General features: G+C 44.0%; 5 protein-coding genes across 5 annotated transcripts; 3 read left to right on the top strand and 2 right to left on the bottom strand.

The window, feature by feature from the left end:
* Positions 1 to 286: 286 nt before the first annotated feature.
* Positions 287 to 1,736, top strand: BGW36DRAFT_265054 (major facilitator superfamily domain-containing protein; the record flags this gene model as incomplete). The annotated part of the gene is made up of 4 exons (XM_046210118.1): positions 287 to 355; positions 408 to 520; positions 588 to 936; positions 1,017 to 1,736. Coding segments are annotated over 4 exons (1,251 nt in total), but the record flags the coding sequence as incomplete, so codon positions are not given.
* A 1,840-nt stretch (positions 1,737 to 3,576) lies between these two features.
* BGW36DRAFT_300461 (uncharacterized protein) lies at positions 3,577 to 4,618 on the bottom strand (the record flags this gene model as incomplete). Its single annotated transcript, XM_046211628.1, has 2 exons — positions 3,577 to 4,498; positions 4,566 to 4,618. 2 exons carry the CDS (start codon positions 4,616 to 4,618, stop codon positions 3,577 to 3,579), a joined length of 975 nt encoding a protein of 324 aa, XP_046069580.1.
* A 1,484-nt stretch (positions 4,619 to 6,102) lies between these two features.
* BGW36DRAFT_399127 (uncharacterized protein) lies at positions 6,103 to 8,054 on the top strand (the record flags this gene model as incomplete). Its single annotated transcript, XM_046218484.1, has 4 exons — positions 6,103 to 6,193; positions 6,305 to 6,925; positions 7,013 to 7,326; positions 7,410 to 8,054. 4 exons carry the CDS (start codon positions 6,103 to 6,105, stop codon positions 8,052 to 8,054), a joined length of 1,671 nt encoding a protein of 556 aa, XP_046069579.1.
* Positions 8,055 to 9,165: 1,111 nt separating this feature from the next.
* Positions 9,166 to 11,326, top strand: BGW36DRAFT_463537 (cytochrome P450; the record flags this gene model as incomplete). Its single annotated transcript, XM_046222223.1, has 3 exons — positions 9,166 to 9,675; positions 9,745 to 10,516; positions 10,577 to 11,326. Exons 1-3 carry the CDS (start codon positions 9,464 to 9,466, stop codon positions 11,324 to 11,326), a joined length of 1,734 nt encoding a protein of 577 aa, XP_046069578.1. The 5' UTR covers positions 9,166 to 9,463.
* Positions 11,327 to 11,682: 356 nt separating this feature from the next.
* BGW36DRAFT_361733 (uncharacterized protein) lies at positions 11,683 to 12,614 on the bottom strand (the record flags this gene model as incomplete). Its single annotated transcript, XM_046214300.1, has 2 exons — positions 11,683 to 11,988; positions 12,057 to 12,614. The coding sequence occupies 2 exons, from the start codon at positions 12,612 to 12,614 to the stop codon at positions 11,683 to 11,685; spliced, it is 864 nt and encodes a 287-aa protein (XP_046069577.1).
* Positions 12,615 to 13,290: the final 676 nt, after the last annotated feature.

Raw genomic sequence — 13,290 nt, 5'->3', positions numbered from 1 at the left:
TACTACCTGGGGTAAACACAACATGACACTCAGACAGATGAGCGCTTGGCTTTATATGCAAAGAGTTCTCCCAGTGCTCATTATGATTTATTTGTCATATATTCATTCACCATCAACTGATGTATTACGCTTGTTAAATTGACCAATTCTCAGTATAAACAAGATGTCGCAAAACACGGAGACAAAGATGACTATTTTCAGCAAAGACATTAATGAAAAGTCGACCTCTCCCTCTCCGTCAACCATAGAAAACGGCCGAAATGGTGGTGAGGAAACAAGAGTAATTAGATTATATAAACGTCGATATTTTGGGCTGATTCAGCTTATTTTGCTGAATATTATTGTCAGTTGGGATGTAAGTAGCCTGGCTCTCTTGAATCCCTGCAACTCTACTTACTTTATGGCAGTGGGTTACATATACTGTAGTACCTACAACCGCATCAGAATATCTGGGTGTATCCGATAATGCAATCACTTGGTTAAGCACGGCTTTTATGCTTGCCTATTGTGGCAGTGCTCTGTAAGTACCTCTGTCCGTATAGGTGCTGCCAGCATCACATGACTGGGGTGACTGCTGACTATATCAGATTTGTCTTCCATGCGGTTGATCGGTTTGGTCTCAAAGGAACTAATATTATTACCTCTCTGCTACTTTTCGTCGGAAACTGGATCAGATATGTCGGCACAATAGAACGCGTCAACAACTATGGAGTCGTCATGTTTGGTCAAGTAGTGATTGGGCTAGCCCAGCCGTTCTGTCTATCGACACCAAGCAAGTACAGTGATACTTGGTTCTCCAGCAATGGCCGCACCAGTGCCACAGCAATTGCTACTCTTGCAAATCCCCTCGGTGCCGCTATTGCTCAGTTTGCCAACCCATCTCTTGCGGCAACTCCAGATCAAGTGCCTCAAATGGTTTTGGTTATTTCAATTATAGTGAGTGACGAGTGATTATCACCATCAACCCATTTGGTGGAAAAGATTGATACAAAAGATCTAATCTAATATATCATAAGTCGACTGTTGGTGCAATTCCTTCTTTCTTCATTCCATCCAAACCGCCTACTCCTCCGTCGTCTACCGAGGTGATTGAAAAAATCCGAGTGTTCGACGCGTTGAAAGGGATTATAAAAACGCGAGAGCTCTGGCTCTTGATGCTACCATTTGCAATTTATGTGGCTCTTTTTAACACTGTTGTAACTCTGATTAACCAAGCCATTATACCTTATGGAGCCACTGAGACACAAGCTGGAATCGCCGGCGGAATTCTGATAGGCGCCGGAATTGTCGGTACAGCAATTATATCCCCGCTCAACGATCGATTCAAGTGGCATCTATGGACTGTGAGAATATTGTTCCCGATTTCTGCGGTAATGTATATTGCCTTAATCTGGGCACCGGCTAGCAGCTTGGGTATATGGCCAATATATGTGGTTAGCGCTCTTATGGGAGCTATGTCTTTCGGTTTATCTCCTGTTGTATTGGAGCTTCTGGCCGAGACGACTTTTCCTTATTCCCCAGAAGTTTCCAGTACAATATCGTGGTTAGGGGGACAAGTTTTCGGTGTTGTATTTATAGTCGTTCAGTCAGCATTGATTGCTGGACCATCGGCAAACCCTCCATACAACATGACGAACTCTCTTATCTTCGGTGCAGTCGTCAGTGGTGTGTTCTTACCATTCCCCCTCTCTCTGGGTTTCTTCGGTCATCGCGTTAAGCGTAATCGCGAAGAGCACCATAGCAGGGCGACAACAATTCAGAAGGTCGGCGAATAATCTAAGGTCTACACAAGCTAATACAGACGGCCATGAAGTTTTCTCCAAAAGCGTTTCTCAGGGGGAAGGAAACCAATCTATGTTTGACATCCATTTCTCGCCATCCGTATAACAATTCCACCTTAATGCTATTTGATCAGATTTCCAATTCTTTCCAACCCTTTCATCGTCGTCATTGAAGTTCCAACCGTTAAAAAACAATGATACCCACATACGTTCTAATGTAAGCTAGCTGCGCCTTATGAAAATGGCAATCTGTTGTAAAAGAAAATAATCGTGTTGGCTGCTATATAGAAGTGGCCGAAACTAGTCCAAAAAGTGGGGTAGATATAATGAGAATATCCAACAGCTAATTCTCTTAGCTCTTAGGTAAATAGTTGTAGAACCAGAATCACGTATTGATGACAAAAAGCGTAATCTACAGTTGCAAGCCCAATTGAATGCCGAGATCCGATGCGGAGCAATAGTTCCCCCGGCCGTCAGACAACAGGGACAGCCGCTTTTCTATCTCCATAAAGGTGTGGACCCGTATCCAGTTTCAGCACTGAACCAGGCTATCTACGCGATACAACCCAATCCCGAAGTTTTTGACAGAAGTTTTGACAAAACTAGACATCATACTTGGATATATCAAATAGGGATAAGGGAAATTAGCTACAAAATCACGGTTATCTATATTATCTATTTGTCGTATCTTATCAAGCTGTTTCGCATTAGACATGCTCAGTCGTATCTCGCAAAATGGTATTGAAACGGCGGCCGCTATTGTGTCCTAAGCAGCAGGTTCAAAGGTCGTTGAGATATCGTATCTCCAGTGCGCAGGCCCCTTCTTTGCTATTTTAGCCGAAGCTTAAGCACCTCATTCAAGTGACTAGTTTTATTTGGTTTCTTCCCTGATAACTCTGGATCGTAGCACAAGTTTCTTAGGTAACCATAACCAGAAGACCAAAATCTGGTCTGTCAAACTATATCCGAGGAAGTTTGACGGAACATGTGAATATTAATATCGCTCTTTTCGTATCCTATTTTCCCTTTTTCACTCTACGGTTTGTAAAATTACCATTTCCCATAATGTTAATTAAGCAAAGGATGGAGAAAACCTCCCGTCGTTTTCATTTTGAAGATGCCATCATTGAAAAGCATGCGCATAAATGCTAAGCATTTTTTCTGTCTTCTCTTCGCTCTATCTCTCCTAACTATCCATATATCAAAATAAGAAACAACTCAACAGCTCTCCTCCAAATATCCATAGACGGGTGACTGATGGCTCAACCTTTCTAGTTGGGTAGGGAGAACTAAAAAACCGGAAATGACAGGTTAATAAAAATTAAGTATACAGTGAGGAGTATATCCCTTTGCTAAATGAGATTGCTAAGATAGTTAGAACACTAATCCATGTATAAGCCCTTACCAGTGTTTGAGGTCTCTAGAAATAAAAGGTAAGATAGAATATAAAGAAATGATAGCAAAGAAAACCAATTGATTTTAAATTCTGTAAATATATATATTTCACAATCTAAAACTTAGTGCTTAAAAAGCATTAAGGAATTCTATACGCCAAATATCCTTATGTCCCATTTTCAATAAATCCCCAATAGTTTTTATATCAATTGATAATGCGGTGAACTTTTCTTTAAGGAGCCTTATTAAAGTTGTTATATAATGTTTATATTGACAATCCTGATATAAGCACTCTGTGGATACCTCAATGTCAGCCATCCCCGTCTTATTGTTAGCGGGAAGCCATACGTTACGGTCAGCATACTCGTTGCCTGACTGGCAGCAGGACGTATGGTGATCTTCAAGACTTGACATTATCGAACACCTTCAAGGGTGTGGGCATGTTCAAGACCATCTGCGCATCCTTGAGGACGTCCATCCGTAAAATGGTCGAAACACCTAATTCGTTGAGGAGTTTACTCAATGGACCGTCACTCTGAGAGAGCTTAACGTTCCTAGGGAAAAGACATTGTGCCGCTAGGAGTGGGTTCGCCTGCACTTCCACCTGGTACCATTTCCCGTCGATCTTGTTGATCGCGTTGTTGGTCCCGATCGAAGATTGCGACGGGATCTTCTTCAGAGCCGGAAGGGGTACATCCAGCGTCAGATCCGGTGTCCCATCGGTCGCGGTGATGTCGGCCTTTATGTTGTGATCGTCCATCTCCAGATTAATGTTGGCGAGCCATTTCGGGAGTTGGTATCCGTATACACCTCGTACTCGAGCGATCTCGGTATCAACGGGTAGAGCGAGCACGTATCCGTAGAAGGTTCGATTCCATATGGAGCTGAGCAGTTGGGTCATGCTGTAACTACCTTTACCCGGCTGACGGACGATGATAGCGATCGAGACCTCGTTATAAGGATCGTTATCGCAAACAAGGTACGAGTAAAACGTCAACGCGACCAAACCGTAACCAGGAAACGCCGTGATGGGCTCCAAGGGCGACGGGAGCTTAGACTTCAAGCGGTCGAGAGGCGCGAGAAAGACGAGTTGGACGCTCCTAGTACGATAATAGAAGTTGGGTGCGTATACCTGACCGACCCTTGAATCGACCAGCTTCTTTGGGATCTTCCAGAAGAAGTCAATGTCGGGTCCGACAGCTGGGTCGCGGGCTACCTCGTCCAGGTTTGGGTTCATACGGTAACGGTCATAGTACCCGCCTTTTGGTACATCGACCTTCTGACCTCCGAACTCGACCTGGATGGTCGGACCCTTTGGGCGTCTACATATTCATAGAGGAGTCAGTACCGCATCAGGGTGAGGACTAGACCTAAGTAAGAATCACATACGGTGTGGAGGCCTTAGATGATGCCGCTGACGAGTAGTTGACAGTCGAAGACATGATGCTGGCGGTATTCTAGACACAAATACCAGGATCCGATGGTCCTGTTTGTTGGAAGATGCGCAGTAGGTGGTGACGGGTGCTGATATTAGTCTCAAGAGCGATGTTGATACCTCTGTGACCAGCTCAGAAGATCGTTCCTGAGGGTGTTGCAGCTGGACTTGCGATGACAGTGTCAAGAAGATGACGAAGGCAAGCTCATAAGGCGAGAAGATTAAATAAATAAGGTGTGGTGTGGGACTCTGGTACGGATCCAAGCCGGAAAAATAGTTGAAGTGTCCCTAAAGCGTAGAAATCTTTAGTTTATAATTATGAAAATATAAAAATTTGTTATTCTACTTTTAAAAAAAATAATATCTAGTAATATTATGTACTGTTATTTTCCAGTTTTTTTTTATGCACTGTTTTATATCTATGGTTATCAAGAGAATCCTTTTATTGGTAGTATAATATGTTACTATCTGTTGTGGAATTATGTTGTAGCCAGTTATTTGTACAAGGAAGGGAATTTTAGTCACCCCCATGAGCGGAATAAATGACCACCCTTTCTTCCCTTGCGACATATTGGAGTGGATTAGACTCATATTCAAAGCGATTAACATTTGGTTGTTACCCTTCTCTACGGACTGGGATGTCAATGATGTCAATAGAGTTAGTCGTCCAAGAGTTGCGACGACGATGGTCAAATGAATCGCCCGAGTCCCGTCCATCTCCACATCCTTAAAGTTTTGAATGTCCACTTTACGACTAGTTTCTTCATTCTTGTTGCCACTTGCGCATACCCCAACTAATTCTGGACCCGCCTGGAGCCGCGGCCAGATGAACAAATCTTGACATCAATTCCAAGTGCGCATTTATCAATGTCTACAAGTCATATACAAAATAAGAAGAACCGAATATGAAGTTTATCTACAATTCATTAAATAAATAAATCCTTCTATTAGATTTAGCCACTGAACAAGAAAAAGTTACTTGAGAGGGAGAAGAAAATATAACTTTCTGAAGAGTTCGATAATAATGTGATCAATTAGTCGATTAACAAATAGTGGAGGGAAGAATTACGCCAGCAGATAGACAAAGAGACAAGTGTTTCGCTATTAATAAACCTCCCATCATCTCATACTATTTGTTGGCTGTGTCATTGGGTGCCGCGAGCACTACCATGAGAGCTCAGATTCCGAGTTTTCGGAATTTCGGAACAGTACATAAAGCAAGGGCGAACTAGTAATCGGTGTTAACCGAGGCCTTGCACGCGGGAAGCCAGCATCGGAAGATGTGCCTCTAGGTCTTTGGCTTGGGCTTTCCAACCGAGGGGATGCTCAACATTCCGGCCAGGAAACATTACGTCGAAGCATCCTGAATACCCCAACATAGTGAGACCAGTTCATAGCAACATATTTCAAGTGTTTTGAAAATTCTTGACCTATTAGCACAGCTCTATCCTCTCCTAATCAGCGGTCGAGCTTTTCGTGGAGTTGATTACAATGGCGGAGACAATTCCGGCCTTTCCCCACACTAAAGATATTTGGACATTCCTTTTCGACCAAGCTGGCAAGCCTTTCCCCGATTCACAAGGCAAGCATACTGGACTTCGTTCAATTTTCTTTCTTTTCTTTCTTTTCTTTCTTTTCTTTCTTTTCTTTGTTGATTGATAAACACAGAACCTAACCTTTGTCTTTTATGTAGTTATATTTGAGTCGGCTACAACTAACAGTAGACGGACCTATGCTGATATTCGCTCCACCGCCCAAAGCTTTGGGGCCAATTTGCAAGCCAACTGGGACTGGAAGAAAGGAGACGTTCTCGTAATTCTTTCGCCAAATTCTGTAGATACACCAGCTCTGGTATGGGGATGCCATTGGGCGGGCGGAATAGTGTCGCCTGCGAACCCCGGTTACAAAGTCAATGAATTGCGATATCACTTACTTGACAGCGAAAGCAAGGGCATCGTCGTCCACGCTTCTCTTATACCGGTTGCTGTCGAGGCTGCAAAAGCTGCAGGAATATCCTTGGAGAGGGTATTGGTCGTAGGCGGAAATGAAGCTGATGCTATTCCTCACCGGCTTATGCACATCACACAAATGCTGCAGAATACGCCTCCAAAAGGCGTGCGTCCAGTAATCAATCCGTTAGTAGATGTGGCATTCCTAGTCTACTCGTCCGGAACGACGGGGACTCCGAAAGGAGCGATGGTTACGCACTCAAATGTGGTCTCGGCTGTTACACTACAGAGCCATGTCGAGGGTAAGTACCTCGACTGGAAGTCTGATCGAATTTTGGCACTTCTCCCTACATATCACATATATGGTAAGATCTATCGAGTTTCTTTTACTAGATACACCAATGATATGAGGCTTGATATATGCTAAGAAAGAAAAACGAAAATAAATATAGGCCTTATTTGCCTACTTCATTTGCCAATGCATTTGGGCCTACGGACTGTGATCATGGAGAAGTTCACCGTGGATAGCTTCAGGCGCCATGTTGAGGACTATTCCATCTCGCACGCTTATGTTGCTCCTCCCGTAGTTCTATACATGGGAAAGGATCCCAAATTCCAAGGGGCAAATATGTCTTCATTACGGATGGTAACCTCTGGTGGCGCTCCGCTTGGGGAGGAACTGGTGCGAGCCGTATACCGGCGGTTGCGAATTCCTGTTCGACAAGCTTTCGGCCTTACCGAAACGACAGGAGTTTGCCATATCCAAGTGAGTAGCCCACTTCAGCGGCCCTTTCTAATGTCTTCACACACGCAACTTCAGCGAATGCTGAGTATTTTTACTTTTTGCAGAGGTGGAACCAGTGGGACATCGGTGTAGGGTCCAATGGGCCGCCCTTGACCGGACTCGAGGTAAAATTCACGGACGAGAATGACCAAGTTGTTACAGACGGGGAAGGTGAATTATGTATTCGTGGTCCAACTATATTCAAAGGTTACCACAAGAGACCTGAGTCTACTGCCCGTTGCCTGACTCCATCAGGCTGGTTCAAAACTGGGGATATTGGATATCAGGACAAGGATGGCAATCTCTACATAACCGACCGTTTGAAGGATTTGATCAAATTTAAAGGCTATCAGGTTGCACCGGCGGAACTAGAGGCACTTTTACAGGGGCATCCACTGGTTGAAGACACAGCTGTAGTGGGAGTTTTCAACAAAGATATTGCGTCCGAAGTGCCGCTTGCCTACGTTGTTCTGAAGGACCCGATAAAGGCAGCCAACGAGAGAGCTGCACAGATATTGTTGCAGTATGTAGCAGATCGAATGTCCCACTATAAGAGGCTCAGGGGAGGGATAGTATGGATTAATGAGATTCCCAAAAGCCCCTCCGGAAAGATCTTAAAGCGAGTTCTCAAGGAAAGGCTTCAGGCCGGGGATCAAGACAAAGCCATTCAACCAGATACAAGGCATAGCGACGGAAGACCAAAGCTATAGAATTTATGTTAGCATTGATATCAAGTCTAGATGCGATACGAACAATGTAGCCCTTTAAACCTTCTCTTTGCATGAGGAATTATATCCATGGCCAGCTAATATCCATATCGGAATAACTAATAATGAGAATGGGATTTGCAACCAATCAACCACAGCTGTCGAAAATTCTGATGATTCTTTTCCTTATCTAGTCAGATATTTATACTCAAGTAGTTTTTCACTTTTCTTAATTTCTATCTATTTGGAAATGTATGCGGTAGAGAAGAGAAGATAAGCAACGCACATAGGTTCGATTTGTATTGCCAGGATCATTGCAGATTAGTAGCCATTCAAACCATCGTATGGATTTAATAATACTTATCATTCAAAGTGCTCAAAGTGAATCTCATGATGAAAATTAAAGCGCGGAGAACTTTTAGTAGTTTTATGGCCCCGTTGCGGGAACTATTTATGCCCTTCTCATTATCACTTCCTCTTCGATGTTCAAACCACGAAGGAAGACATGATCAAACTTGATTTAAGAGGCTTAAAAATAGTACTAGATAGCAGTCCATATAAAGAACAATTGAAAATTAATTTTTCAACTAATATTATGTATTAACTAAAATATAAATAAAACAAATTTGATTCAAGTTATTTCAGCACTTAATATATATATAATGGCTAAAGCTTTAGGTAAGGGTTACTTTAAATAGGCTTTTAATGTTCGTTGTCTTGGATTGTCCAAGTCAGATCGATAGAAAGAGAAGAAATAAATAGACAAGTGTTTGGGTAGGTGATTATTATTATTTTTATAGCTGTAGTAAATTATGCTGGTTCTCTTATTTATTGTTCTAGAATATATTAAATCGCCTGAAGAATGCTATCAATATCAAGGTCCCTACAAAGGCCAAAAATTTCTCGAGGATATGGGGAATCGCGATAGGGCGTATCCCTTCTGTGCTCGTCAACGACCCCCAGTCATCAAATGAAGAACAATTTTTGAAATTATTATGGACGCAAAAGCCAGTCCAGTTAGTCCCTGGAAATTGCTGCTAGAGATTATAAATTGCAGAGAGACTGTCATCTAGGACTGTACACCCTGTACTTATATTCAGATGAGGCGCAACACCCTGACCCAAATCTTCCACTGAACCAGATGACAGACTTCGGGGCGTTGAGTATAGGGAGTCGCACTATATCTCGTCCAGCCATTTAGTTGCGTTGCGTTAATTTAGTACGCTGTCACTGTCCTATTTCTTCGTCCACTATTCCTTATTGAGCTAGTTTTTGTGTAACAAGGGTTGGGCAGCTGTGCGTATCATATCTCCATGTGAAACACCCCACCTAAATTCGGTCTTGTTCGTTGATCAATTGATAGCTTTACCCATAGCTTCGCATGTTGATAACGTCATCCTAGTGCTCAAAACATGGAACTTAAACCAACTCTATCTCTTTACACGGTGTCTCCCCCCATTTGGCTGCTAGCTGGAATTCTGCTGTTCTTCGCATGGCGATGGAGCATTCGTCACCACAAGGTATCATCCAATGGTGAACCACCCCTCGTGCCCTATCTAATCCCCTGGCTTGGCCATGGGTTTTCCCTCATAAACGACATCAATGGCTTTGTGGAATGGGTCAGGTCAGTTTGAATATGATACATTGGTAGATCCTCGACCGCCATACTGACGTACTGACGGACACTCTCCAGATCGTCGTTTCCCAGCAGCGGAGCGGTCACTGTGCAGGTAGCCGGTCGTCATTTATATTTGATCTTCGACGCTAAACTAGCAAGTCAAATCTACCGCCGGTCAGACAATTTCCTGTTTGATCCGTTTAATCTGATGGTATTTCGGACAACTGGAGGTACCAAAAATGATTTGGAAATTGCCCAGAACGGGGCTCGACTCGTCAAGACAGATCCCAATGTGGTGGTGGATGGGACTCATTTTATGCATGGGTTTCACATAATGACAAAGAACCATTTAAGCGGCGAATTCCTCGAAGAGTTGACCAGACGTTTCATTGAAACGTTATGCAAGGAAATAGACCGCAACTTCCCGATCAGCAAAAATGGAAAGCCTGAGTGGAGGACTATGGATCTTTGTCACCTCATCAAGTCTCTCTGGACCCATGCTTCCATCGAGGCACTGATGGGGACCAACATTTATACCTTTTGGCCGGAGATTGACGATTGGATATGGGAGTTTGATTCCACATTTCCAATGATAATAGCACAATATCCCAGCCTTCTCTTTCCTAAGCCATACAAAGTCCGCGAGGAAGGGATTAGAAAGCTGATAGATTGGGAAAGAATGGCGAGAGAAGCTGAAGAGGAAGGAAAGATCAAGTCTGATGATCCAAACCGTCTCTGGGATCCCTACTGGGGCCATGCATACTCCCGTGAAGCATCGAAGTTTTACGCAAAGTTTGGAGTTAGCGAGAGAGGCCGCGCGGGGAATAAAATGGGAATCATATGGGGGGTAAGGAATATAGTCAGTCTAGAGTATATAGTTAGAAGGCTGCTGATACACGCTCGGTAGATTGCGGCCAATGCTATTCCCGTCGCCATGCAGGTTATCAACCAGACGGTCTTGAATCCTACGACCCTCGAGGAACTTCATTCAGAAATATCTCGGTGCCAGACTGGTCCGCTTTCATTAGACATGGGCAAAGTGACGACACAGCCGAAACTCAAGTCAATGTTTCTAGAAGCGCTCCGATGGGCAACGGCATCCCCATCGCCTCGTGTTGTGCGGGAAGATTGTGAGATTGGTGGATATCGGTTCAAATCTAACAGTATGGTCATGATTCCCGCACGTATTCTTCAACTAGAGCCGGCGACCTGGGAGATTCCCGGCAATGAACAATCCAAGCCGGATTTGTTCTGGCCAGAGCGGTTCTTGGACGGCGATCAGGAACACGAGGCTCACCGAGTAGATGAAAATATAGAGGCTGAAGCCAACCACATTGCAGGCGCTCCTTCGAGCCCAGAAGAGTTGAAGCCTAGAAGGGTCCAAGTGGAGCCTATTTCTGGTCCCAAGTCCAAGGATATCCAACGGCGAATTCTTTCACTAAGACCCTTTGGCGGAGGAACCACTATCTGTTCTGGCCGACACTTCGCCACGAATGAGATTCTCGGTGGCTTGGCCACATTGTTGTTGAGATTAGAAATCGAGGTCATTGACGAAGAGCTGATAAAACATGGGGTCCCACAGCCTGATCTGAGAAAACAGGGAGGCCTGTTTCCAGACCGGCCCTTAATGGTGCGAGTGAGGAGACGAATGTCTTAGCTGAGGATTGATTGTCTACGGAGTAGATATGACTCATTCTTAAAAACAACCTAGCATGTTAGCTTCCTAATGGATTATTTAACGAATTAACTATTTGCTTATGTCTCCGTACCCAAATAATATCATCTATCTCTGACTATTCTTTCCCTGTTTCTTGGATAATTGGTGAATCTGAGATTTGGTACTTTATATACTGTACATACCTTATATAGCCACCTTATATAGCCGTATTAGTGCAATCGGGATCAGCTTGGAGGGAAAGGTCTCCCTCAGCCATGGCCTATTATGAATGGGATGTAATGTCGAAGCGATAGATGCTTGATCTCCAAGAATGATACGCACGCACTTGAGCAGGGCTACCACTCAATAGGACGTCCTTGCTTGACACGCTTATGCTGAATTTCGAGAAGCTTTCTGGCTAAATACTCCTCGTCTAGTTTTGCAAACCGCTCCTTAAAAACCAGGGATGGTTGTACATGCCTCCATTCTATTTGATCGGATAGAAAGCCCAATCGAGTTCGTCGACGCCGACGGATTTGCAACAATCGACCGTCTCTACCGACGTTCGGGGTTCCAGCCGCGAGGACGACTTCGGCTCGGGTCTGAGTGTTGAAAGGAAAACGACGGCTGAGCTCATATGCTAACTGGATCTGGTTGCTAACCTACAGTATCCCATTTCTTAGGATCAAATAGTGATTGGAGAGTGGAAAGTTGAAGGGAATGGTCTTACCCCAGACTCACGAGCCCGGTCGATCCGGTGAAGCTCGTCAAACAAAGTGCAGAAATAGGTCCGCCAGTCGAAGACACAAATTCGGTCGTACTCACCAGATCTCTCAGGGACAGTGGATTCGATAGACCCGAATTCGAGGTCCATTGGAAGCATGTCCGTCACCCCATTCTCGACAAACATGACCATAAATGGGTGATATCCACGTTCGCAGAACTTCAAACGGAGTTTGTCAATCTGATCCTGACGTTGACTGAACGTCGAGGTGGGTTTCTGGTGAATAATGCCGTTACTGACCAGGACGGCCTTTCGGTTGTGGGGCTCATCGGCGAAGCGACCGAAACTATATTCCTCATTCAGTTGAAACTCAGAGCTTCCGCAGTCCAGCTGCAGTGATGTCCGTTCCAGATAATGCTTTATGTAGTGCTTCTCGATTGCGGTCTTGAACATTCGGTTGACGCGGCGATACCGGATCCATGGCTGCCATCGAGGTTCGTCGGGCATTCGAGGAAGGAAATCCGCGATCAACATCCAGACCTCGTTCGGGAGCGTGACACCCATCGTAATGGAGCTTCCTGAGATAGGGGATGCGTGGTAGAGAAAGCGACAACGATTATAAGTTCAGGCAGTCTCGCAGCATTGACATTGACCCCGTTGTTCATTTCACATCACAGCGGTGTTTTGGTGTGTCGGTTGATGTGCAGAAGACGGGACTAAATTGAGATGTTTTGCGTAAGGTAAGGTGTGTCGGACGTTTTACGCGTTAGAACAAATTGAGTTTAGTGGCAAATTCGATTGGATTGAGATATAAGCCTAAGTTGCAAAGAACCCATCTATCTAGATGTATTTATATGCGATTCTACTAATATTGGGGTATAATATATCTTATTGGATTATAAGCATTGCTAGATATGGTTCTAGGGCTGAGAGTCTAAGAACTATCAATAGAGGAGTAAGCCATTGTTTTAGATAGATCTTAGGATGATCATTATAACACTAGAAGTTATGTTCAACCTTAATAAGTGTTTTGGAGAGTGTAAATATGATTATGTCATTGTATCTAGCCTATTATACTGAATTTACTCATGTATAGAGCAAGCACTAGCCAGAGAGGTATGGAGGTAAAGCAAGACAGATAGACATGTAAGTGAGGAATTTAAAGAACATGTTAGTTGAATAGTAGATCAAGATAATAGATAGCTGGTAGGCAACTGATAGTAGGAATTGAGTGTGGTGA

The sequence above is a fragment of the Talaromyces proteolyticus genome (genome assembly GCF_021365285.1).
Source record: "Talaromyces proteolyticus strain PMI_201 chromosome Unknown BGW36scaffold_9, whole genome shotgun sequence".
NCBI lineage: Eukaryota > Fungi > Ascomycota > Eurotiomycetes > Eurotiales > Trichocomaceae > Talaromyces > Talaromyces proteolyticus.
Note: the sequence above shows the minus strand (reverse complement) of the source record. Positions and strands in the feature narration are given on the sequence as shown.